This window comes from Hypanus sabinus, chromosome 3, assembly GCF_030144855.1.
Source record: "Hypanus sabinus isolate sHypSab1 chromosome 3, sHypSab1.hap1, whole genome shotgun sequence".
NCBI classification, from domain to species: Eukaryota; Metazoa; Chordata; class Chondrichthyes; order Myliobatiformes; family Dasyatidae; genus Hypanus; species Hypanus sabinus.
The window spans coordinates 179549915-179577494 of NC_082708.1; the positions used below are offsets into that span (position 1 = coordinate 179549915).

Consider the following 27580-nt stretch of genomic DNA (forward strand, 5'->3'; position numbering starts at 1 on the left):
ATGATGTGATGAAATATTTATTTTGTAAATAATACTAAACAAATGAAATCTTGTCTGTTTTGATTCTATTGACTAATGTTGATCATTTGGTTGATGCACAGAGTGCTCAAATTTTGGTTTGTAAATGCTTTGAGTTTTCTTTTAAATGTGCAATATGCATTTCTTTACCATTTGGATTTAATTTTGAAAGTTTTGTTTTCGTTACAGCCCTTTCCTGCATGCCCGGGTCCGTGAAACCCTATCAGATTGTGCCTTGCCAATATCGGTGTTGGTATTTTCATTTGTGGGATCATACCTTTTTAGAGATATCAAGGGTATGTTCATTCTTTTACTTCATTAAATTTTGTGTTGTTTTAGCTTTGCTCTGGGGTTTATTGAAGCTTTGCCTTTCCATTGGGTCACTTTCCTTTCCTATAACATTGCTTGGCTGTCGTTGTTCCTTCCACTTTCCATAAGACATAGTTCAGTACTTCCATTTCATATCAGAGAATGTATACAATTACAACCTGAAATTCTTACTCTTCACAGGCATCCTCAAGACAGAACAAAAAAACTCCCCAAAGAATGAATGACAGAAAAAAATATAAGAACACCAAATCCCTCTGCATAAGCAACTTCAACCTTCTCCCTCCCACAAATTATTCTAGCATAAAGCATCAACATTCCCACCACCCAACATGCAAGCAAAACACAGCCCCCAAAGAAAGACCATGGTCTACAGTCCATCAAGTTCACACTTTGACATCCCACTGGTGCTCTCTTACTAATAAGGGAGAGACAGATATCGCTCTTTCCACGGCAGTAGGAGGAAAACAGTCACTAATTTGATGTTACAGTCAGTATGAAGCATTGCTTTTTTTAATATATTTCAAGTTCCCCTACTCGAGAATCAGCAAATTGATTACCAAGTGCAGAGCCGTCTGGTAGGCACACTCGCTGCCTTCGATGTTCTGGCTCCCGCTGCACTTCAGTGCACAACACCGGCAAAAATTCGTGTCCACAGGGCCTTGCTGCCACCTGACTTAAGGCAGACCCTGGAGCTCTGAGACCAGGGACGTGTCATTGTGCAGAACTGTAGTCTTTTAGTGCTGCTGCAGGTCAAAGATCCTGGTAGACCCCAGCAACCCTGAAAAAGTAAATAGAGACATTAAGATTGGAAGAGTTCAGCTGTTTCACTGATGAGCTGGGAGAAGTCACCCTCTGGTGCAGTCTTTAGCTCTGCCCAACAATAGGAGTAGAATTAGCCCATTGGGTCTATTCTATTATTTTGTCATGGCTAATTTGTTATCCCTCTCAACCCCATTCTCCTCCTTTCACACTATACCCTTTAACACCCTTACTAATCAAGAACTTGTGAACATCTGCTTTAAATATACTTAATGTCTTGGCCACCACAGCCAGCTGTGTTATTGAGTTCTGCAGATTCATCACCCTCTGGCTAAAGAATTTCCTCCTCACATTTTTTCTAAAGGGACATCCTTGTATTTTGAGGGTGTGCCCTCTAGTCCCAGATTACCTCACTGTAGGAAACATTTTTCTCCACATCCCCCCCCAAATAGGCCAGGGGTTGCCAACCTGGGGGCCATGGACCCCTTGCTTGATGATTTTGGCCAATGGCATAAAAAATGGTTAGGAACCCCTGATAAGAACATAAGAAATAGGAACAGGAGTAGACTATCTGGCTCATTGATCCTGTTCCGCCTTTCAATAAGATTATGGCTAATCTGGACTTGGATTCATCTCCACCTACCTGCCTTCTCCCCATATCCAACCTAATCTAAGCCTTTAATTATTCAATAGGTCTCAATGTGATTTTCCCCCCTCATTCTTCTAAACTCCAACGTGTATTGGCCCTGAGTCATCAAATGCTCCTCATACTTTAACCCTTTCATTCCTGGGATCATTCTTGTGAACCTCTGCTGGACCCTCTCCAATGCCAGCAAGTCCCTTCTTAGTTAAGAGGCCCTAAATTGCTCACCATAGTCCAAGTGTGGTCTGACAAATGCCTTCTAAAGTCTCATTAATTTCGTTATCCAAAATTTGCCACAGAACTCTTCCATTTTGTCAATGGTGATTATAACTATACCTTGATGGTCAATGTCTTGGATGAGATTATATCAGGTAGATATTGCTCGTTTAATTCTTGGGTAAATGAACACAAGTGGCCATAATTTTAAGGATGAGGTGTTGTGTGGGGGGGAATGTTTGGGTAATGGTCCCTTGAAGCTGTTCCAAAATCCACTATGATCAGAGGTAATTGGCTGTTATGTTTTCTTTCCCAACCGATCCCTAAAAATCTAACCTAGAATATAGTTAATGAATAAGCCTCCCAAGTAAAGAGATTTCTTATCTCGATTCTCAATAGATGCTCTCTCATGTTGACCCCTATTAATCTCTACAGCTAGAGGAAGTAGCCTGTCAACCTACCTATTCATTCTTCCCTGAGTGTTGTATGTCTTGAAGAAATCCCCTTTCATTCTGATGACCTTGTGTGTGGGCCAATTGTGTAAATCTAATAGAAGGTCCAGCCTCGTACATCTATAATGAACTGACTCCAAGGGTACAAAGACATCAAGCCAATGGTCTAACTGAGGTCTTGTAAAATTGTCATATTACTCCCCTGCATTGGTTGCTGACTGTTCCTTCAAGTTTAACTTCTGTTTCTTGGTCAGCTAACCCTGATCTCTCTTAGAACCAAAATTTATTAATTTCTAACTGGTTCAAAGATACTGCTCTTGCCAAAGCTTTTGTTTTTGCACATTATCTGTCACCATTTTGCTGTCTAATTTATATTTTGTTCCTCTCGCTGTTATTTCAACCATTGTTGGTTGTGCTTTGCCCTGTCATCAGGTCATTAATGTGGTGTAAATTGTGAAATGTTTAAAGCTGATTCTTATGGAAATTCTTCCCAATTTTGATAGAGCTGTTGGTTCTTTATATTTTGCCTGAATATTGAATTATCTGTTTTCCCTAATATATTACCTACTTCCAAGTTCTTAATTTAACCAACAACCTTGTGTACAAAATCTGTAACAAAATATTTAGTCACAGAACTCTTAACTGTGACGGTTAATTGAGAAAGTGACCAATAGAACAGAATGTTACTAATTGGAAATAGCACATGAGATCTGAGTGGACAAGGCCTTACATAGTGCTTCAGCACAAAAACAGGCGCTTCAGCCCATCTTCTTAATGCTGAACTATTATCCTGCCAAGTCCCATCAATATGCACTTGGACTATAGCCATCCATACTCCTCCCATCCATGTATTTATCCAAGTTTCTCTTAAATATTGAAATTGAACCCATTATCCTCCACTTCTATTTGCAGCTCATTCCACACTCTACGTGAAGAAGTTCCCCCTCAGGTTTCCCTTAAGTATTTCACCTTACACCTTTCACCTTTCACATTAACCAAGTTGAGTGAACTTGGCCTTTTCTCCTTGGAGTGATGGAGGTCGAGAGGTGACCTGATAAATAGAGAGAAGCTACTAAAGGTTCAAGAAGACTTGAATCTTTGGAATTCATTCTGAGATTCTGCCATTGAGTTCACTCAAAGCAGAGATCTATAGATTTATGGATATTAATGGAGTGTAATTACTGGAGTTAGCTGGGTGACGGGGAGGAGGGGAGTGTAGGAACGTGATTCCAAGCTGGAATATCAACCACAAAAACTGGCAAAGCATGCTTGAACAGCAGGATGATCTATGCCATCTAACCCTTCTGACAATATAAATGTGTTGTTTTCACTAGTTCCTTTACTTATCATCAAATTAGATTAGTCAAACACTATTTCCTTCTAATAAGATCACCATGACACTGTATAAGGGCCCTGTTATCATTTCCCAAATAACATGTTTCCTAAAAAAAACACGAAATTCTTCGGATGTTGGAAATCCAGAGCAACTTGTACAACATGCTGGAGGAACTCAGTAGGTCAGGCAGCAACTGTGGAGATGAATGAATAGTTGAAATTTCAGGCTGAGACCCTTCGTCAGGACTGGAAAGGAAGGAGGAAGATGGTTGGGTGAGGGAAAGGTGTACAAGCTAGAAGGTGATAGGTGAAGCCAGGTGGATGTAGTAGGGGCTGAGGTAAGAAGCTAATAGATGGAAAAGGTAAAGAGCTGCAGAAGGAGGAATGTGATAGGAGAGGAGATTGGGAGAAAGGGAAGCAGGAAGGGCACCGGGGAGAGGTGATAAGCAGATGAGAAGACATAAGCATGGAGAATTGAAGAAGATGGAATTGGTTAACTAATATCAATTTTGCTGGACTATTAACTGCTGGTTTATCCTCTTGCATGAATGTAATTCATCTCCTACCTCCAAATTTGCTTGGACAATTCCAGGTAAAAGGAATATCAGAAGCTATAAGTTCATGCATCCATCATCTCCAGAACTATCTCTTTAGAATCCTAGGATGCAGGCTAGCAATTCAGGGCCTTTGTCAAGTTTTGGTTTCCATATACTCTCCTATATTTCCCCTTTACAAGTTACTCACACTCATTCACTAGTTATTATGGTTTCCGTAGTGAAGACATGTATAAAATAGCATTTAATGGCACAAGTCATTATTCTCCTGCCTCTGCGTTTCCGTAGAACATATTACTTGCCATCTTCGACGTGTATCCAAACCTGAAAAATCTGGTTTTAGTATTGTGGTATTGTTAGTATAGTGGTTAGCACAAATGCATTACATTGACAGCGATCACAGATCTGGGTTCAATTTCTGCTGCAGCCTGCAAGGTATTTGTGCGTTCTCCCCGTGACATGGTGGGTTTCTTCTGGATGCTCCAGTTTCCCTCCACAGTCTGAAGACGTACGGATTAGGGTTAATAAATTGTAGGCATGCTATGTTGGCTTTGGAGGCATGGCAACACTAGCATGCTGTCCTCAGCACAATCCTTACTGATTTGACTGAACACAAAATGACGCATTTCACAGCGTTTTGAGTACACGTGACAAATAAAACTAATCTATATCTGCTGACACTTTCTAAACCTCTCCAATCTTTAAAGCATTTTATTCTAATACTTTAATCCAACCTTTTCCCATAGCTCATTTCATAATTTATTGACAGAATGTAGTTCCACTAAGAATGGTGCAATATTTAACTGTCTGTCACCATTGGCAAGTCAGTTGTTCTAATTTCCACCCTAGCTCTGTCACTATTCTTCTCATACCTTTTTGTAGTTGGCTTTAAGTCCTGAGTCTCATTTTCAACTGCATTAATTCATGTGTGCTCTGTATAAAATCTTTCTTTTCTCCAGTGATCACTTATTTTGAGATTATGATGTGACCCTGAGTAAGATGAATTATCTCACTGTCTAGTTAGTTCTAAGTGCAGTCGGCCCTCCTTATCCGTGGGGGATTGGTTCCGCGACCCCCACCCCCCGTGGATACCAAAAAATGCAGATGCTCAAGTTCCTTATTTAAACCGTCTCAGTGTGGTGGACTTTAGGACCTGCAGAGCTCCGGACCTTATTTGACCTGTCTCAGTGTGGTGGACTTTAGGACCCGGCGGAGCTCTGGACCTTATTTAATCTGTCTCAGTGTGGTGGACTTTAGGACCCGGCAGACCTCTGGACCTTATTTAATCTGTCTCAGTGCAGTGGACATTAGGACCAGGCGGAGCTCGGGACCTGCCGCCCGCAGTGTTTCTGTTCTGGAAAACGATCACGATTGAAAATAAAGTGGAAATAATAAAGCTATCGGAAAGAGTGAAACGCCATGGGTCATTGGAAAAGTGATAAGGTTGATTTACACTTGTGCGTCACACCTACGCCATAGGTATCGTGTACCCTACGCGGTACCTACGCTGTAGGGTGATGTGCACCTCTCCAGAAAAGTTACTCACGCGTCATTGCGATGCAGACCACAACACCTGTGATTGGTCCACTTGGCATTTCCTCCTACGCATTTTCAGTTGGTTCTTCTCTGCCACGTCTGTAGGCTGTGTGTACACCGATATGAAATAGATGAACCAAACCGTCAAATCTACCTGCCAACATGTGAAAATATTTGGAATGCGTTTCCTCGTCCATGTCTCTCACGAAGCAATGACACAGTGGCATAGAAACCCCACCACCAACTAGCGTTTTGGCGCACACCAACGCATGCTATGGTGTAGAGTGTAGAGCGGCGCAGAAGTGAAAATCAGGGCTACGGCATAGGCTATGGCGCAGCCCGTATGCTCAAGTATAAATCAGCCATTAAGCTACAGTTGGTCAACGATTGGAACAATTTTAAAGGATAAAGTGAGAATAATGGAGCATGTGAAAGGCCCTTTCGGAAAGGCCCTTGATGCAGTCTATGAATGCGTACCCAACACCTTTGGGAATTAAAATCTGAAGGGTATAGATTAAAGTTGAGGGGGAAATGATTTAAAAGTGACCTGAGGGCAACTTATTCATACAGAGGATGGTGCCCTTCTGGAGTAAGCTGGCAGAGGAAGTAGTTGAGGCCCATAAAAGTACTGCATAAAAGTCTAAAGCACGTGTATGTATCTAGGGTACCTAAGACTTTTGCAGTATGTATTGTACTGCCACCACAAAAAGCAAATTTCATGACATATTGTGAGTGATGATGAACCTGATTCTAATATGGTTCTTGATTGTGGACTGAGAGTGGGAAGGGGGAAGGGAGAGGTCAGGGATTGGGAAGCACCAGAAAGACATTCTGTAACGATCAATAATCCAACTGTTGGAATCAAATGACTATGCCTGGTGTCTCAGAGTGTGCCTGCACCTATACCATCTGCTGCCCCGGCACTCCTTCTCTGCCACCTGTCTCACGCCCTCCCATGGCACTCCACCCTCACTATTTCAACATCGTTTGCTCCCGCCAGATTTACAAACTCACTGTCTGTGCAAAACTCTTAGGCACCCTAGATATATATACATGTGACTTTTCCATGGACAGGAAAAGTTTAGAGGGATATAGCCAGATTTGGGTAAATAGGACTAACTTGGATAGACATCTTGTTTGGCATAGGAGAATAGGGCCAAAGAGCCAGTTTCTATGCTGTATTACTCTCTGATTCTATAACTTTCACCAGGTTTGATTCTAAAAGGTTCTAGTTTTCTGTAAATATGCTGAAATCTCAAATAACCTTCTCCCCAAGGTAATAGTTAGCAGAACTATAAATCTACCAGTATTTTGGGTCTTGTCATAGTCATTGAGTCGTACAGCAACAGGCCTTTCAGCCCATCTAGTCCATGCTGAATTATTATTCTGTCTAGTCCTATCAACATGCGCATCGACTGCAGCCCTCCACGCACCTCCAATCCATGTACGTATCAAAATTTATTTTAAAGGTTGAAATTGAACATGCATCAGCCACTTCCATTGGCAGCTTGTTCCACATTCACCACCCTCTGAGTGAAGAAGTTTCCCCTCCTGTTCCCCTGAAACATTTCACCTTTCACCCGTAACCATAACCTCTAGTTCTAGTCTCACCCAACTTCAGTAGAAGAAAAGTAACGCGCACAAAATGCTGGAGGGACTCAGCAGGCCAGGCAGCATCTGTGGAAAAGAGTAAACAATCAACGTTTCAGACTGAGACCCTTAGTTTTCTGAGGAAGCATCTCTGCCCGTAATGTCAACAGTACTTTTTTCCCATAGATACTGCCTGGCTTGCTGAGTTTCTCCAGCATTTTATGTGTGTTGCTTGGATTTCCAGCATCTGCAGATTTTCTCTTGCTTTCAATGGAAAAGGCCAGATTGTATTTGCCCTATCTATACCCCTCATAATTTTATATACCTTTAATCATATCTCCCCGTCTCCTGAACTCCAGGGAATAAAGTTCTAATCTATTTAACTTTTCCCTATAACTGAGATCCTGAAGTCCTGGCAACATGCTAATTGTAACTAGATTTTCACTGGTAAATTCACTCTACCAGCAAAGAACTCTACCTCTTCTTTCTAACCGTCGCGAGTCAGAGAGTGCTCACGGAATGGATGGCCATTTTCATGTTGGTCAGAAAGATGAGCCTCAGTGAGGTGAAGCTTTTGATGAGTTCATCCTCATCCATCAGGCCAGGTCTAGTTACAAGTGCAGAGAGGAACATATTGGGAACTTCAAGTACAGTGGAAATGGTGAACTTTGGGTGAATTTGGGTTTTATATAAAAGAAGGTCGTAGATGGTAGAAAGTCAGAGGACTATGTAGGAGGGGAAGGCCAGATTGTTCCCAGTGGGTTAAAAAGTCAACACACCATCATGGGCTGAAGGATCCGTACTGTGGTGCAGCATTCTACGTTCTGTATTAAGAAAGCTCTTCGTCATGAAAGGAGCCAGTTGCGGAACAGAAAGATGTGTAGATCTGAAACCAGGAGATGGTCTAATCAATTTTAAAGATGCCACTGTTAGTTGAACTCTGGTGACCTTAAGGTAATTTTTGAATGGAAAATAAAATAGCCTTTCAAGGTAAAGTGAAAGAGATGAGGAGAAGCAATTTAACCATCTCTTAGCAAGAGATCCTAGATGGTCCTAATGGTGGCTGATAGTTGTTCAATACCCTAATGGTGGTTTGGGTGGTCTCCTCAACTAGGAAGTGGGTACAGGAGTATACACTGCTGTTGAGAAAAGGCCCCTGCATTCGAGTGGTGTCTCTGTCTCTGCCTGTTGGTCCTTAAGTTGGGGAACTTGAATAAACGATGCTGCAAATTGTAATATCGAAAACAGCAAGCTTTTGGTCTCTCTTCTCATCTGTTGTAGGAGTGATCTCTCTCTTTCTCTCACTAGAGAGCGAGAGGGAGTCTGAGATGTCGAAGTGTTGGGATGGACAGTAGTTTTTGATGGTCTCTAGATCATGGACACTGGGGGCTGTGCTATCGCTTGCATGGTGGGTGATGGGAGGGTTGATGCTTTTGCTGTTTGTGCGTGGAAGGGGGCTTGGGGTTCCGATGTTTTGTCATTCATTCTTTGGGGTTTTTCTTCTGTTTCAAGAGTGTCTGTGAAAAGTGAGGATTTCAGTTTGTATATTGTGTACATTCTCTGGTGTTGGTGCATGGCCAAGTGGTTAAGGCGTTTGTCTAGTGATCTGAAGGTCGCTAGTTCGAGCCTTGGCTGAGGCTGTGTGTGTGTGTGTGTGTGTGTGTGTGTGTGTGTGTGTGTGTGTGTGTGTCCTTGAGCGAGGCACTTAACCACACATTGCTCTGCGACGTCGCTGGTGCAAAGCTGTATGGGTCCTAATGCCCTTCCCTTGGACAACATCGGTGGCGTGGAGAGGGGAGACTTGCAGCTTGGGCAACTGCCGGTCTTCCATAAAAAGACCTTGCCCAGGCTTGCACCCTGGAAACTTTCCAAGGCGCAAATCCATGGTCTATCAAGACTAATGGAGGCCTACACACACACACGTTCTCTGATACAAAATTGAACCTGGAAGCTTATTTAATTGTTCTGATCTTCCATTATTTTATTTCTATCTTTCAGTTGCCTCATTTAGTTATAATCCAAATAAAGGCTTGTTCAATCTGGCCCCATTTCACCTTCTCTCTGTCGGAGCAATATTTGGTGGAATGGGATTGGGCTTCCTTCTCTCCATGCTGTTTTACTTGGAACAGAACATTGTGATGTCACTAACGAATGCTCCTCAGAACAGGTAAGACGCTAAACTTCATGATGATCTGTAGCGATGCTTGTGCTGTGTTCCTGTGGCCTCAAAGTGCAAAGTTATTTAAAGACCCTGTGCAGGCAGGTGGATGTTTGACTCATCGATGAACAAGGTGATACTGTCTACATAATGACGAGGCTGCATTTTGCAGAACTCTCTCTCACTTTGTTTCCCACGGTGGAATTCACCCAGGTGTTTTGCTTTACCTTCCATACTCCAAAGACATGTACGTTGGCAGGCTAATTGGCTCAAAGTAAATTGCCCCTGATTTATAGGTGAGTGTTAGAATTTGGGGCTGGTGCGGTTCAGTGGGATTGTTGTAGATTGGTGATTGATGTGGATGGTGGGCTGAAAGGTATCATATGATTCTTTGACGAAGATGCTTCTTTTTGTAATTCTGGCCTTTGTTCATTTCCTCTGTGCCCATTGAATCATAGACATTTACTGTATAGAAGGAAATGATTCAATTAGCCTATAGCAGTAGTTCATACCACCTAGCAATGGGTTTATGTAGAAGGATTGGAAGAGAGTTCACAAATGGATCTTTCACCCAAAGTATCACATTCGCTCTGCAGAAGACAAGCTCTGTTGTGTTCGTCAGCAGATTTTGGTGGCACTGGATGGCTTGAGTTTGATCTCTTGTGTTGAGAGAGTGTATATTTCTGTCTTGTGTGTGCTTTGTGCTATGTGTGAGTGTCGGTACTGCATTTTGCACCTTGATCCTGGAGTTATGCTGTCTTGTTTGGCTGTCTTCATGTATGATTGAATGCCAATTAAACTTGAATTGAACTTATACAGTGCCTGGATAAATACCTGAAAAGTTATAACATACAGAACTCACACCTGCCTTCTCTGCACGTACCTGTAACACTATAATTTGCGTTGCTAATATTTTCCCTTGTCCTACTTCAGTGCTCTGCTGTAATGAAATGATTTGTATGGAAGGCATGCAGAACAAAGTTTTTCACTGTAGTTTGGTACGTGGGAGGGGAACCAGAGTGGCAGGACAGATAGTGGAGAAATGAGTTGTTAAGCCTACAGACAAGGTCAGGAATCAAAAGGTCGAGCTTGGTGGGACCAGTGTCCTGAGCTGCATATATTTCAATGCAAGGTGTATTGTAGGAAAGTTGGATGAGCCCAGGACATGGATCAGCACATAGAATTATGACATTGTAGCCATTAGTGACACTTGCAGGAGGGGCAGTCAATGTTCTGGTGTTCAGTTGTTTTAGATGTTGTAGAGTGGGAGGGCTTAAAGGTAGAGGAGTGGCGTTACTAAACATCAAAGTAAAGGCTGCCTGTAAGGAGATGAATCTCAAGGTTGTATAGTAACATACTTTGACGCTTTGAACTTTAATAAATGTGAAGTTCAAAGTACATTTATTATCAAAGTATGTTACTATATACAACCTAGAGATTTGTGTCCTTTCAGGCAGCCACTCAATAGAACCCTTTTTTTTAAAAGACTGTCAAACACCCAATGTCCAAAGAAAACCAAATCGTGGAAACAAAAAGTAGGCAAATAATGCTCAGAACTAAAGTTCCTGAAAGTGAGTCTACAACCATGAAGCTGGACATCACTGCAGCCGTCCAGGAACCTATTAGTTGCAGTTCAGTGCAGAGAGGAGTAAACCTCACGGAGCATCAAGCTGAGCACTGGTCTGACCCTTGCCTCCCACCCTGACACCTTGACCTTTTCGATTTGGCCTGGCGCTTAAACTGACTGAGTGTAGACTCCTTCCTTGTTCTTGGACCCGGGCCCACCACCTTGATTCAGCCTGTACCTGACCTTTCCACTCCAGCCTAGTGCTTAACTTGGTCGAACATCGCTCACGGTCCTGGGCCCTGCCGCCTCAACTCTGCCTCACCTCAGATCTGCTGCTTTGAGTCAGCTCCATATCCACTCTAGAAATGGCCAAACACTGGCTTGTACCTCAAGCTCTGACCCAGATACCACATTTTGATCTGCCCTGAACACAGCACGCTGCAAACCTCCTGCACCTTCGAGACTCCATTTCACAGTGCAAAATGCCAAGCTGTACAGGCAGTTCAGAAGCTCAACTCCAAAAGGGAAGTTCAACAAGTCAGAGAATGGCAATGGTCAGTCAGGACAGACTGGAGAGAATGTCTAGTGAGGTAGAACAGGGGAATAAGAAAGCTACGATCATGTTAATGGGTTTATCATAGATCACCCAACAGTCCATGGGATTTAGAGGAGAAAATTTGAGGAGAGATCGCAAATGGTTGAAAAAAAAAAATGAGGTTTTGATAGCGGGTGATTTTAACTTTTCACATATTGCTTGGGACTCCCATACTGTAAAAGGACTGAATGGGAAAGAGTTTGTCAAGTGTGTTCAGGAAAGTTTCCTTAATCAATACATAGAAGTTCCAACCAGAGAAAGTTCAATACTACTAGATCTCCTCTTAGAAAATGAGATAGAGCAGGTGACAGGGTAAGTTTGTGCAGGGGAATACCTTGTATCTAATGATCACTATGTCATTAGTTTGAAGGTAATTATGGAAAATAATTACCTGGCTGTCTGCTTGAGATTCTAATTTGGGGAAAGGCCAATTTTGATGGTGTCAGAAAAGATCTGGCAACTATGGGCTGGGACAGGATGTTCTCTGGCAAAGGTGTAATTGGTAAGTGGGAGGCTTTCAAATGTGAAGTTTTGAGAGTACAGAGTTTGTATGCTCCTGTCAGAATAAAAAACAACATCAGTCAGCCCCCATCTACTCCCCCCTTCCCTAGCTCAGTTTCTTGTTTGTAGATTTGGTGGGGTGGGGGGGGGGGAAGGGTCTTTCTATTGATCCACATTCACCTTGATCCTTTCTACTGATCTTTTAATTAGGTCACAACTTGAGTGGTGGATTCAGAGCAGCTTACTTAAGGAAGGATATTTGGGTCCTTTATTTGGGTCGATAGGAAATTTACAAGGATGATGCCAAGTAGCTTTTGGTTATGAAGAAGGAGATTAAAGAGTTCCTTTCTAATTGCTATCTTGTCCTTAAAACAAAAAATGTAATGGATCCCATCTGCTAACTATTTCCTGGAAATATTTTCTTGCAGATTAATGAAAGGCACGGGCTATCACTGGGACATCTTCCTTGTGGGCATTGTTAACATCGTGTTGTCCATCTTTGGGTTGCCATGGGTGCACTCGGCATTCCCTCATTCGCCTCTGCATGTCCGCGCTCTGGCCTTCGTCGAGCAGAGAGTGGAGAATGGTCATCTATATGAGGTGTAAGTGTGACTTTCCCACTGTGTGCTTGTATGGGTCTTACTTACTTTCAAAGCTGACTTCAGGTAAGCGTGTATTTTACAAGGAGAATCGGGTTTAATGCCACTGACACACAAGATTCTGCAGATACCGGAAATCCAAATCAACACATACAGAATTGTAGGGAAGCTCAGCGGGTCAAGCAGCAAATATGAGTAAACAGTTAACATTTTGGGCTGATGCTCTTCAGCAGGACTGGAAGGGAAGGCGGAAAAAGCCAGAATAAAAAGGTTTGGCGGGAGGTGAGGGAGTATAGAATAGAAGGCGGCAGGTGAAGAAGGTAGGTGGGGGAGCGGGGATGAAGTGATGGGTGGGAGAGGTAAAGGGCTGGAGAAGAAGGAATCTGATAGGAGAGCGAGCGGGGGGAGGTGACGGTCAGGTAAGGAGAAGAGATAAGAGGGGAGTCAGAATGCGGAATAGAAGAAATGGGGAATGTGAATGTGGGAGGGAGGGGGAGGGAAGTTGCAGGAAGTTAGAGAAATCGGTGTGTTAATATCACTGACATATGTTGTCAAATTTGTTGTTTTGTGGCAGCAGTACAGTGTAAAAAACTATGAATTAAAATTCTAAAAAAATATAATAAAAATTAAATAGGTAGTGCAAAAATAGTGAGGTAGTGTTCATGGTTTGGTTCATCATCCATTCAGAAACTGATAGCAGAGGGGAAGAAACTGTTTCTCAAGTGCTGAGTGTCTTATCTTTAGGTTCCTGTACCTTCTCTGTGGCAGTCTAAGAAGAGAGCATATCCCAGGTGATGGCTCCTTAATGACGGATGCCTCCTTTTGGACGTTCCACCTTTTGGTGATGACCTTGATGCTGCGGAAGCTCGGGCCCATGGTGGAACTGGTCCAGTTTGCAATGCTGGGCAGCTCTTTCCCAATTCTCGGCAGTAGCCCCTCCGTGCTAGATGGTGATGCAACCCCGTTAGAGTACTCCCCACAGTAAATCTCTATAAACTTGTGACAGACTTTGTTGGCATTCCAAACATCAAAACAATTTGCTGTAAAAGTTACAACTTCTTATTTAATACAGACCTTGTGGTAAAAAATCTCAGCTGAAACTCCAGTGTATATAACACAGACAAAGGAATGTAAAAACTGTGAAATTCAGGGCTGTAGAAAATGGCCAGCAGGTTTGTGGGGAGAGGAAAATCACTACAGAGACGCTTGCCTCTAGTACTGAGGAAGGATTGTACAATCTGTGTTCAGATTATATTAACCTGAAGCCCTGACCGTCCCAAGGTTGCAAATGATCTTACAGTGTTTAATAGAGGAGAGTTCCCCTCATTACCCTGATACCAAGCCTAACACACTGGGTTAAAGGGTTTGTTTCAGTACTCGATGACTGTATGAACTATATGTATTGCAAAAGCAGATTATGTGGTCATTCTCCTACCTGATTGTCGTCTTTTTCAGCCCTTTACCTCTTCCACCTTCCTGGTTCTTGCTTCATCAAGCTCCTCCCCCCCCCCACACATCCACCTATCTGCCCCCTCATCTGGTCTCACCTATCACCTGCCAGCTTGTGCTCCTTCACCTGCCCACCGCCTTATTCTGGCTTCTTCCCTATCCTTTCCAATCCTGCTGAAGGGTCTCGGCCTGAATTGTCGACTACTTATTCTTCTCCGTAGATGCTGTCTGACCTGCTGATTTCCTCTAACATTTTGTGTGTTGCTGTGGATTTCCAGCATCTGCAGAGCCCCGGGTGTTTATTATCTGATGAGATACTAAATGACCAGGAATGATTTCCTCTCAGTGAGCCTTCACAGATATAATGCCCACATGCTTGTTGCATGATCTATAAAAGTAATTTTTGTCAAGAATGATTACAAAATGAACTACGGGGTAGGTAAAGACTGCAGGTGCTGAAATTATGAGCTACATAGTAAATGCTGGAATAACATAGCAGTCAGGCAGCATCTGTGGAGAGAAATAGCCAGTCAAGTTCCTCCATCTGGGCTGAAAGACAAGGGTGATATTAATGGGTGGAGGGATGTTGTGGAGTGAATTGGCAGATGAGAGCAGCATTGGCAGATGAGAGCAGCCCAACACTTTACTGTACAGGCCGCCCAGGTTCAATTCCTGCTGCTGTCTGCAGGAGTTTCAAATCGTTGTATGATTAGGCTAGGACTGAATTGGAGGATTGCTGTGTGGCACAGCTCAAAGGGCCTGTTCCATTTTGTATCTCAATAAATAAGTGATAGGTGGATCTAGGTGATTGGAGGGTTGGTGATGTCCAGATGGGAGAAGGGGCGAGTGGGAGCAGTGTCAGAAGCTGGGAGGTGATAGATGGAATTTCCAAAGGGGTGAAAATAATGAAACTTGATAGAAAAGGAAGTTGGAGCATAGAGCAAAAGGAGGGAGGTAGGGAGAGTAGTGAGGGAGAGAAACTAGTAGGAGGAATGTATGGATAATGGACAGCTGGAGAAGGAGGGGTGGATGGGAAGGGATAGGGTGATTGGATCAGGAGGAGAGAGGAAAATTAAAAGGGACAGAGGGAAGCAGTCAGCAGAAGCTGAATTCAATGTTCATGCCACCAGATTGTTGGCTATTCTTTATTTAATGGAGAATACTACATCTGGAATTGTTGTACTGCCTGAACAAGAGGTGAAAGCAGAGAATGATAACAGAGTTGGGTAATTATGAAGAAAAATATGTGGGATTTTGGGAAGAAGATAGGGAATTTGGATAACTCAGCATAGGCATTATGTTCTGAGATTTCTGAAATGCCTATTTACAAAGAATCTCCAATGGGTTTTAGTCAACTGTTTAAACTTTTAAGGCATTGGCCTTACTCCACACATGGAGTATTATGACAGTTTTGGGCCCTTTATCTAAGAAAGGATATGCTGGCCCAGTGGAGGTTCACAGAATAATCCTGGGAATGGAATTTATGAGTTTTTGATGGTTCTACTTATATTACCTGCAGTTCAGAAGAATGGGGGGAGGGGGGGTGGGAATCTCACTGAAATCCATCAAATCTTGAAAAGTCCAGTTAGAGTGGACATGGAGAGGACGTTTCTAGAGGGCACAGCCTCACAATACAAGGATGACCCTATAGAACAGAGATGAGGAGGAGTTTCTTTAGCCAGAGGGTAGTGAATCTATGGAATTCATTGCCACAGAAGGATGTGGAGGCCAAGTCAGTGGAGGTTGATGGGTTCTTGATTAGTAAGAGTGTCAATGGTTTCAGGGTTAAGGCAGAATAGGAGAATAAATCAGACATGATGGAATGGTGGAGAAGACTCAATGGGCTGAACAGCCTAACTCTACTCCTCGTCTTTTGGTCTTTCTCTGCAGCTGGGAGTAAAATTGTGAATGAGCCCCTTACCTCTCTCAGGCAGGCAAAGCTGTGTTTATTATGTTTAGATTAATTTCTACATCTAAAAAATTGTTTCTAATTTACTTGAATTGAACCTTGTTTGTTTGCCTTTTCTCCCCCTCTCAGCATTGTTCGAGTAAGGGAGACCCGAGTGGCGGCTCTTGTGGCCCACATATTGGTGGGGATCTCTCTCCTGGGGCTACCCGTCCCTCTTCAGTGGATTCCGAAGCCTGTCTTGTATGGGCTCTTCCTCTACGTTTCTGTGACCTCCATTGATGGCTGTCAGTTTTTTGAGAGATTGGCTCTTCTATTTAAAGAACAGGTAAATAATGAAAAGCTAGGAAACTTCTTAGTAAGATTCTCCATCACCCCAAACTGATCAAGGTAGAGGTGCATGAATAGAGTGAGTAGCCAGAGACTTTCTCCAAGTGTAAATGGCTTATATAAAGGGAGCATAATATTAAGGCGATCACCAGAAAGTATACAGTGGATGTTAGAGCTAGGTTTTTTTTTTACATGCTGTGGTAGATGCACTGCCAGGAGTCGTGGTAGAGCAGATACCAGGGCCAGTTAGATAGGCACATGGATGAAAATAAAATTGAGGGCTATGTGAGAGGGAATGGATAGATTGATCTTAGAGTTGGTTTAAAAAGTCAGCACAGCATTGTGGGCTGAAAGGCCTGCCCTGTGCTGTACTATCAATGTCCAATGATCAATTGAGCTGTTTTGAGCCAGACCCTTTGGATAACTAAAGCACACACTGTGCACATTGTAGTTATATTATTGCAATAGTGACCAAAAATCATTGATGTATAGTCAGCTATTCAATGCCCTGGCTGAGTAACTGTAAATTCAGTTAATTTGATTGAAGCTGGAATATAAAGGTAGGATCAATAATAGGAACTATAAGGCTATTGGACTGTTGTTAAGAACCAATCAGGTTCAATCAAAAAGTATTGAAGCTGGAAAAATGAAATGAAAGGCAATAATTTGGGCAATATTAATGTTATCTAATTTACAGCCCTTTAGCTCAACTCATCCATACTGAATAAATTAGTCTAATTGACCTGAATTTGGCATTCATCCATCTAAACCAGGTGATCAACCTTCTTTATTTTATGGACAAAGCCAGGGGTACGTGGACACAGGTTGGGTTTCCCCTGGTCTAAATCTTTCCTGTCCATTTACTGGTCCAAATCCTTTTATAAACTCTGTGGCCATTTATTAGCAACCTCCTATAAAGTGGTCACTGAGTGTGTGTTTGTGGTTTTCTGCTGTAGTCCATCCACTTAAAGATTTGACATGTTGTGCGTACAGAGATGTTCTTCTGCATGCAGCTGCTGTAATGCGTGTCAACTTGGACCAGTCTGGCCATTCTCCTCTGACCTCTCTCATTAACCAGGAGTTTTCGTCCACAGGACTGTCACTCACTGGATGTTTTTTTTTAATCTTTTTTGGTTTTTCGCACCATTCTCTGTGAACTCTAGACTGTTGTGTGTGAAAGTCCCAGGAGATCTGCAGTTTCTGAGAAACTCAAACCACCCCGTCTGCCTTCAACAGTCGTTTCACAGTCAAAGTCACTCAGATCATATTCTGAACAACAATTGAGCCTTTTGACCACGTCTGCATGTTTTTATGCATTGAGTTACTGCCACATGATTGGCTGATTAGATATCTGTATTAACGAACAGGTGTACCTAATAAAGTGGCCACTGGATGTAAGTTGTTATTTTTGAAGTTCTGACAGTATCTATGGTGGGGGGGGGGGAGAGTGTTTTTTGGGTGATGTTTCCCTTCATCGACTTGAAATGCACTTTTCAGAGGCTGCCTGACCTGCTGAATATTTCGTCTTATTTCTTGTTCATTGATGGCCTTTACGACGCATTAGCGAAGGGCTGATTTCTGTCCCCATGTGGTTGAGTCCTGGCTGACTTCCGAAATGGTTCAAGAAACAACTCGGCTTTATGTAGCATGATAAAAGGCCCTTCAGCCCAACTGACCCATGCAGATCAAGATGTCCCTTTTGCTATTGTTTGGGTCATACCTTCCAAAACTTTCCGATCTATGTACCTGTCCAATCATCTTTCAAATGGTGTTAATGTACTTCTGGCAACATACATCATATACATACCACCCTTTGTTTTAAACATGGAACTTAGAGTCCAGCACGGCGCAGGCCGTCTGACCCATGATATTGTATTGACATCTTAACCTACTCCAAGATCAATTTAACCTTTCCCTACTGCATAGCTTCGCATTTTTCTTCCATCCGTGTGCCTGATCTATCTGCCTCTACCAACACCCCTGGCAGTGCGTTCTCTATAAAAAAAAAATTACCCCTGACATCCCCCTATGCTTTCAAGTTTAAGTTTATTGTCATTCAGCCATACGCGTACACTGCTAAATGAAATATTGTTCCTCTGGAGCCACAGTGCATACGGTCACACACAGCACATATAATTAGGATAGCACCTACAGACACAAGATAATATTAGCACAAACCCCCCAAGTGTCATGGCTTGAAGATTGGCGGTGGATGCGATGTTGTCCTGGAGCCAGGTTTCTGCAAGAGCAAGCGCACAGCAGTTCCTCATCTCGTGCAAACAAAGCCAACGCACCTTGTCTTCCGGGACGTGAGCATCGGCGTGCAGCTCTGACGGAAGAACCAGCCTGCCGGGGCCAGCCCAACCCAGCACAGATTCCAGATCACCCACCATGCCTCCATTGCCTCCTCCCCTGCATGGCTGTAATAGGCGATACTGATGCTGTAATAGGGCTCGGCCCGTCAATGAACCGGACTTTCAGTATTTAGTATTACCGATGTCTGACGAGGTCATGTGATGACAAGAAAAATGTTTAAGACGAACAATTGCTGTTTGTTGGACCCAGAGAGACAGATGCAACCAAGCTCACTGCCATCTTACTGGAAGTTCTCCATTCACCTTGGAATTATGCCCTCTCTTATTAACCATAATATTTTTAAAGAAAATCACCAGCTGAAGTTCCTAATACATGCTTGTATTATCACCTTATGGGTGTTGGGGTGGAGGTACATCCCTACCAAAGGAGGTGTAAGGTGCGCCTCCCCTCCACGAGCCTGCAGATCACCCTTGGGGAAGGTGTAGCACCTGCTAGCCTCCCGATCAGGGTCACGTGAAGCAGTGGGAGCAGGTGGTGGACGGTTGTATGAGCAGCTGGGGTGCATCACGTGCTGGTTATGTGACCCTGATGCCAGGCAGACAATCTCTGAAGAGTATTGATGATGGCTGGGGTCAGCCGTCTTGTAAAGACGCTGCGCAGAAAAAGACGATGGCACGCTAATGCAGAAAAAATTTGCCAAGAACAGTCATGGATCTGGAAAGGCCATGATCACCCACGTCATGTGACATGGCACATGATGATAATGATGATCACCCTCAGTGTGTGACTGGCTATAGAAACTGGCCATGTCAACAATGTCTTGTGAAGTATGAAAGAACATATTATTCTATAGTATTATAAAATATGTAATATTCTGTAGAGCTTTATGGTAAATTATTTACTTATTTTTTTTATTGAGATACTGTACGGAATAGGTCCTTCCAGCCCTTTTGAGCTGTGCTGCCCAGCAATCTCCTGATCCAATCCTAGCCTAACCACAGGACAGTTTACAATGACCAACTAACCTACCAACTAATAAGTCTTGGGACTGTGGGAGGAAATCTAAGGAAAGTCACACGCCACGAGGAGAGCATACAAGCTCCTCACAAGCAGCACCAGCCATTGAACCTGGGTTGGCTGCCCTGTAAAGCTTTGTGCTAGCCACTACGCTACTGTGCCACCCTAATATAATATGAAAGAATGATATAGTATAAGAGTAAATTGTGTAGTATGAAAGAGTAACTTGGTTGTAATCCTGTGGCGTGGCCTTTTCTAATATCTTGTGACCAGGTAGTTAATTATGTCTCATCTCAGTTCTGATCTACACCAAACCCCTGCCTAACCACTGATCTTCATCCCATGGATGCTGATTTAGTGTTTTTTCTCTCTCTCTCTCCCCATTCTGATCTAGACTTCCTATCCACCCACGCACTACATCCGGAGGGTCCCACAGAGGAAGATCCATTTGTTTACCGGCCTCCAGCTAATCGAGATTGCTATCCTCTGCGGCTTCGGAATGGCCCCGATACCATACTTGAAGATGGTCTTCCCACCCATCATGCTGGCGATGGTCCCTGTCAGGTTGGTGTTTAGTTCTGTCTCTCAGCTGTGTTGAAGCCCTCCTTTCTCAGGCTCCCTTTCCTTGTCCGAGATTGTGAGCAGATTGTAACTTTTAGACTTGGTAGGTCGTTGGTTTAGCTTGAAAGTCGTTGTCTAGGGGAGTACTGATGGTCATGATCTCGGAATGGCGGTGCAGGCTCGAAGGGCCGAATGGTCTACTTCTGGACCTATTGTCTATTGGTCAATAGACAGAGAGGTGGACAATGAAGAGGAAGAACCATTGAAAGGATGTGATTGTTATTTTGGGAATCATGGATAAAGCAGCTTGAAATTTGTGGTTTTGTGGGAGCAATGCAGTGCCATACATAAACATAGTTATACGTTGTAATGGGAAATAACAAAAAATGTATCCTGCAATAATAGAGCAAAATAATGAGGTAACACAGACAAAATGCTGGACGAACTCAGCAGGTCAGGTAGCATTAATGGGAATGAATAAGCAGTCAACTTTTTGAGTCAAAACCTTTCTTCAGGACTGAGAAGGAAAGGAGAAGATGCTTGAATAAAAAGGTGGGGGAGGGGAAGGAGGCTAGCTGGAAGCCAAGTGGGTGTGAAAGGGTTGGAGAAGAAAGAATCTAATAAGGGAGGTGAGTGGACAATAGAAGAAAGGGAAGGAGGAGGGGACTTGGAAGTTACAGGCAGTTGAGAAGAAGCGAAAAGGTCAGAATGGAGAATGGGGAGGGGGGTTAAATTGTTCTCCAGAAAGAGAAATTGATATTCATGCCATCGGGTTGGGGAGTACCGAGACAGAATGTGAGGTGTTGTTCCTCCACTCTGAGGGTACCCTCCTCTTGGCACAAGAGGAGGCCATGGACCGACATGTCAGATGGGAATGGGAGCCGGAGAGGTCATGATCCATTTAGAAATCTGGCAGCAGAGGGATGAATCTGTCCCTAAGATAATGAGTGTGTGTCTTCAGATTCCTGTGCCTCCTTCCTAATGGAAGTAATGAGAAGAGGGTGTGTTCTGGACGAGGAAGGTGCTTAATGATAATGTTCCAGACCCTGGACTTGATGGAAAGTTGTGTGAGCAGTGATAAATGTTCAAAGTCCCACCTTCCTCTCCTCTGTACTCTTGCACAGGTGCCTCATTCTTCCCAGGATAATTGAAGCTAAGTATTTGGACGCTATAGACGCAGAGCATTAAAGGACAGCAGATGCTGGGCTTTGGACCTTGGAAGCTCGAGATAATGGGACTTATCTAGAGGAGAGTCGGGGTCAGGCCGAAGTCTTAGTGCACTGAACGAGGAAAGTGACTGGCCACGGTGGTCATCTTTATCGGGCCCCTATAATTAAAGAGGCCGCATCGTATGCTCCTTTCTCTTTTAAATTTTTTGGCACCACACTTTGGAAATTTCTGCAGATGAGATTGCACAATGGAGATACGGCGTGGAGTGGTGGGACTGAGAGTTGATGGGAAGGACCTTGCACAGTCTGCAGCCTTCCCATTTACCGTCCCATAGCTCTGGTGATTATAGGACCGATATTTCCATTTATAACCTCAAAATTGCCTGGGCTTTCGCAACTAGCATCTTTGGTACCATCTGGAAAAAGTGATGGGCCTGCAGGAGCAGGGATGCTCCTTGAAAAAGTGTTGCTCCATCCATGTGATGGACTGTTGTGCCCAGTCAGGGGAAGACTGTGCATTTCACTGACGCTGTTGAACAGGAGAATTCTTGTCCCTCCTCCTGGTGTAAGCCATAAACCAAATCTTGGAGATGGTGTGTGTGTGTGTGTGTGTGTGTGTGTGTGTGTGTGTGTGTGTGTGTGTGTGTGTGTGTGTGTGTGTGTGTGTGTGTGTGTGTGTGTGGCTCACGGTCCCTTTCTTTTGCTTGCTCTCCCTTGCTCTCACTCTCATTCTCCACCCCCCCCCTCTCTCTCTCTCTATACAGTATGCATCTTCCATGGCTGTAGAGTTGCAAATGGGTTGTACATGTAAATGGTTTGTTTCTACCACAATGCGATAACTCAAAGCTTGTCTGATACTGTAATATATCATTATGACACTGATTATTAGTTTTTTGATGCCTGATTGATATTGGCATTGGTGAAAAAAATTAAAATACTGGAAATGTTTTCTAAAGTATCTCTATTGTCTTCTTTTTTAAATTTGGTATGGGGGGTGGGGAGCACAAGGATATTGCAGCAAGTAGAGACACTGCTTCCCAGCACAGGAGACCTGGGTTGAATTCCAATCCTTGGTCCTATCCGTAGAAAGTTTACTTTCTCCCTGTGACTGTGTGGATTTCTCCTTCATCCCAAAGACATGTCCAATAGGAGTTTATTGTCACAGGCATAAATCATGAAATGTGTTGCTTTTGTGGCAACAGTGCAGGCATAGAAAATTAGAGTAGGTTACAATAAACAAAATAAATAGTGCAAAGGAGTTCATGGTCCACTCAGAAATTTGATGGCGGAGGGGAAGAAACATTGAGTGTGGGTCTTCATGCCCCTGTACCACCTCCCTGATGGTAGTAATGAGAAGAGGACATGTCCAAGATGGTGAGGATCCTCATAATCATTGCAACCTTCTTGAGGCAAGTCTTTTGAAGATGTCAGTGGTGAGGAGGCTTGTGTCTGTGATGGAGCTGGCTGTGTTTACAATCCTCTGAAGCCTGTTATGATCCTGTGCATGGCTGCCCAGGCAGCCCTCTAATAAACCCAGAAGACACATACAACCAGCTGACCTGTCTCGCTCCTTTACGCCTCCTCATCGTCATCTGAGGTTCTGCCTACAACTTTTGTGTCACTGACAAATTTATTGACAGTGTTTGAGCTGTGCTTAGCTTCATGGTCCTGAGTGCAGGGAGAGTAGAGCAGTGGGCTAAGCATGCATCCTGGAGCTGCGCTAGTGTTCAATAACAATGCCATTTCTGATCCGCACGGATTGTGGTCTCCCAATATGGACGTCAAGGATCCAGCTGCAGAGTGAAGAATAGATGCCCAGGTTTTGAAACTTTGTTGATTAGTACTGAAGGAATGATGGTATTGAACTCTGAGCCACAATCAATAACCAGCAGCCTGGCATGAGTATTGCTGTTGTCCAGGTGATCCAAAGCCAAGCGGAGAGCCAGGGAGACAGCATCTGCTGTATACTTATTGTGGCAATAGGCAAATTCCAGCAGGATGAGGCCCTAACTGAGGCAGGGTTAACTCTAGCCATGACCAACCTCACAAAACACTTCACAGATGTGAATGCTACTTGGTGAGAATTCAGGCAACAGAGGAAAGAAAAGATAGGGTTAATAACAGAAAGGATAGTTTGGGTGAAGGATGGGGATGCGTTTCATAACTCTGCCATTAAAGACTCGGTCTGTATAATTATACTGCATTTGATCTTCTGCTCTCTTTGAAATGAAATGTTTTGCATGGGAAATTATGATAAAATTGTGAAATATCTAAGTGAATTAAATATGTGTTGAGTTTTCAGAAAAGCATCTGATAGTATGGGAAATCTTGCCAGTCTTGGGTGCATCAGATTATTGGACGTTTACTGGTAATTGTTTTTGAGCTCAAACTGTCTGCTATGTTTCTCTAACAAGCAGCAGTTACTGTGCTTTGAAAATGTACTTGATTAACCAAGAGCTTTGTGATATCCTGAAACGGCAATGTGTTCTTTCTCTTATCTGCCAACCAGTCAGTGTTCAGGGCTTTGGTGCTCAATCTGCTATCCAACAAATGTCCTGAGGGTGGCACTGCTGAGCTGTTATTGACTGGCCTTCTCAGTGGCGCCGCTCTCAGGCAGCCAGTGGTGCTGCTTTCATTTTAAGAGGAGTTTAATTGGTATCGGTTTATTATTGTCACACCTGCCAAGATGCAGTGAAAATCTTGTCTTGCAGACTGTTCATACAGATCAGGTTAATCCCAGTTCATTGAACTAGAATAATGTGAAACAACAACAATACAGAATAAACTGTAAAAGTTACCACGCTGAAGTTGATAGAGTTGTTCCTCTACTTCATCAGTTGGCTAAAGGAATTTGGTATGTTCCCTTTGAGCCTCACCAGTTATTGTCAATATCCAGTACTAGGATGCATCACAGCTTGGTAGGGCAACTGGTCTGCACGTGACTTAAGAAACTGCAGAGAGCTGTGGCCACTGCTCAGCACATTACAAAAACTCGCCTTCCCTCTGTGGATTCTGTCTACACATGTCGCTCCCTCAGTAAAGCAGCTAACATGATAAAAGATTGCCGCCCCCCCCAAGACATTCACTCTTCTCTCCCCATCATTAGCAAAATACAAAAGCATGAAAGCTCAAGGTCAGCTTCTATCCTGCTGATATAAGACTATTGAATGTTTCCTTACAATAAAGTGGCTTCTTGGCCTCACAATCTACCACTTTGTGGCCTTGCAACTTATTGCCTACCTACACTGCACTTTCTCTGTACTGTTCTGGTTCTGTGGATCAGGGGGGGGGGGGAGATGAATGCAGTAGGAAAAGAAGATTCCATAGTTAGGGGAGCAGAAGGTAGATCCTGGCAGTATGAAAGCATACCAATTGGTATTTTGCTTCCCAGGTGCCAAGGTCAGGGATATCTCAGATTGGGCCTACAGCATCATAAAGAGGGAGGGTGAAAGGCTAGAAGTCATGATACATACTGGCGTCAATGATATGGATAGGAAAAGAGAGGAGGTCTGAAGAGAGAATATAGGGAGTTGGGTAGAAAGCTGAAAAACACAATTTCCTGGGTTGTAACCTCTGGATTGCTGCCTGTGCCAGTGAGGGTAAAAACAGGATGATTTGGCAGATGTATGCGTGGCTGAGGAATTGGTGCCGGTGGTGGGGGGGGGGGTCACAGTTTCAGACTTTTCTGGATCATTGGGATTTCTCCTGGTGAAGGTATGCCCTGTACAAAAAGGACAGATTACACCTGAACCCGAGGGGGACCAATGCCCTTGTGCTCAGGTATGCTAGACCTCTTGGTGAGGGTTTAAACTAACGTGCAAGGGTATGGGAACCAGAATAATAGGGCTGAGTTTGGGCTAGTTGGTATACAAGTAGATCCCGTGTGTAGGTAGACAGAGAGGAAGGAGAGGCAGATGATAGGGCAAAATCGCAGTCAGTGAGATGAGTTGAAGTTTAACATGGCAAAATTGAAAAGGGTGATAAATACAGTAAAGTGTTAAATCTGTGTAGGCAGCTCACAGATTAAGGTAGATGATCTTGTAGTGCAATTAGAGGTTGGCAGGTACAATGTGGGCATCGCGGAGTCGAGGCTGAAGGACGGTCATAGTTGGGAACTTAAGGATACACAATGTATCAAAAGGACAGAGAAGGTGGGATGACTGTTAATAAAAAAATAATGAAATCAATCCCTTAGAAAGGGATGACATGATCGGAAGATGTAAAATCCTTGCGAGCAGAATTATTTTAAAGACTGCATAGGTAAAAAAAAATACCATGATAGGAGTCATCTACAGGTCTCAAAACAGTAGCTAGGATGTAGGATATAAGTTAGAAAGGGAGATAAAAAAGGCATGTAAAAAGGCTAGTGTGACAATAGTGATGGAGAATTTCAATATGCAAATAGATTGGAAAATTAGGTAAATAGAAAATTTGTAGAATGGTTATAAAAAGGCTTTTTAGAGCAGCTTGTGGTTGAGCCCACTCGGGGAAAGGCAGTTCTGGATTGGGTGTTGTGTAATGAACCAGAATTGATTAGGGAGTTAGGGTAAAGGAACCCTTAGGAGTCAGTGATCGTATTATGATAGAATTCACCCCGCAGTTTGACAGGGATAAGATGAGATAAAACTTTATTTATCCTTAAGGAAATTATCATTACAAAGCTGTTAAGTCAGAAATACATATTTTTAAATACAAAATGTAAGCATTGAGGTACAAAAAAGGATATAAAATGCATTAAAAAGTAACTGTAAAATACAGATATGCAATGAAACCATATACTTAAGAAAGTGGAGTAACGGTAGAACCTTATAGCCAGAGGGAGAAAGGATCTCCTGTGGCGTTCAGTGGTGTACCTCAGTGGAATCAGTCTGTTACTAAGGGTGCTCCTCTGTTTATCCAGAATGTCATGGAGGGGCGAGAGGGATAATGCTCCGTAGTTTCTGCAGCATCCTCCTCTCAGGCTACGTCCACACTAGACCGGATAATTTTGAAAACGCCGATTTTGCGTAAAAACGATAGGAGTCCACACTAAGCGTTTTTGAAAATACCTCCATCCCCATTACAACGGGCATTTTGGCGAATTTCCTCCTACTGCGCATGCGCAGGACACATCTACCGAAAATAAGCGGCATGTTTCGTGTCGAATCTCGCTGTGAAAGACTTGGTGCGCGTTTGTTCGGTTACAGACTAGAAAAACTTAAACGACGGACAGCTGTTGGCTCTCGCGCAGGAGGCCTTAAAACTGAAAAAAAAACACACACTGGAGCGTATGGAGGCAACCAACAGGGAATTCACAGACAGTGTGACCCGGCTGACGACGAACATTGAAAAACTGACTAACTCTGTTGCATTAATAAAGCACCTTGTTAAATGTGTAAAACATGTCTGCATCAGTGTTATCTTGTATTTCCATACAATGTTACATTAGGCTGTTACACATCTATTGTCAGAGAAGTACTTGCATAAATAGGTAAACCACCTTCATACAAGCAAAGACAGAAAACAGGGCAAAGTGAGTATACTTATTTATTCAGTAAGCTACGGGTCAAAGTATTTGGTGAGTACATTTCTAACTCTTCTGGCTTCAGTCTCGTTCCTGTCTGTTCTGAAATTGTTAGGTTGCGTTCAGGAAAACAATGAAATGGCACGCTGCCATCACCATCTGCTCTGGCACATCATGACAGCGTTTTTTAGATTTCTCTGGTTACCCCCTCCACACTGCTCTGCCCAATCTGGCATTTTCAAATTTATACACTCTGGAGGGCGTTTTAGAAGAGCTCCATTTTCGGGGGGAGGAAAACACCGTTTCCGTGTGGACGGAGGGTCAAAACGAAGAGAAAAGGCTTCGGTTATGGATTTATATGGTCTAGTGTGGACGTAGCCTCAGACACAACCACCAGTGAATCCAGTTCCACCACCAGAACAGAATTGGCCTTCCTGACGAGGTTATCAATCGTCTTGGCACCAGCTGCTCTCCCC

General features: G+C 43.4%; 1 protein-coding gene across 8 annotated transcripts in view; it reads left to right on the plus strand.

The window, feature by feature from the left end:
• Positions 1 to 22556, plus strand: part of slc4a11 (solute carrier family 4 member 11) — a 284841-nt gene extending 262285 nt beyond the window's left edge. For all 8 annotated transcript variants that reach the window (XM_059965729.1, XM_059965724.1, XM_059965725.1 and 5 more), the window contains 6 exons: positions 208 to 314; positions 9432 to 9600; positions 12683 to 12856; positions 16341 to 16536; positions 20266 to 20435; positions 21557 to 22556. In XM_059965729.1, coding sequence (XP_059821712.1) covers positions 208 to 314; positions 9432 to 9600; positions 12683 to 12856; positions 16341 to 16536; positions 20266 to 20435; positions 21557 to 21620 — 880 coding nt within the window. In that variant the 3' untranslated portion in view covers positions 21621 to 22556. The remainder of the gene's footprint in view (positions 1 to 207; positions 315 to 9431; positions 9601 to 12682; positions 12857 to 16340; positions 16537 to 20265; positions 20436 to 21556) is intronic.
• The last annotated feature ends 5024 nt before the right edge of the window (positions 22557 to 27580 follow it).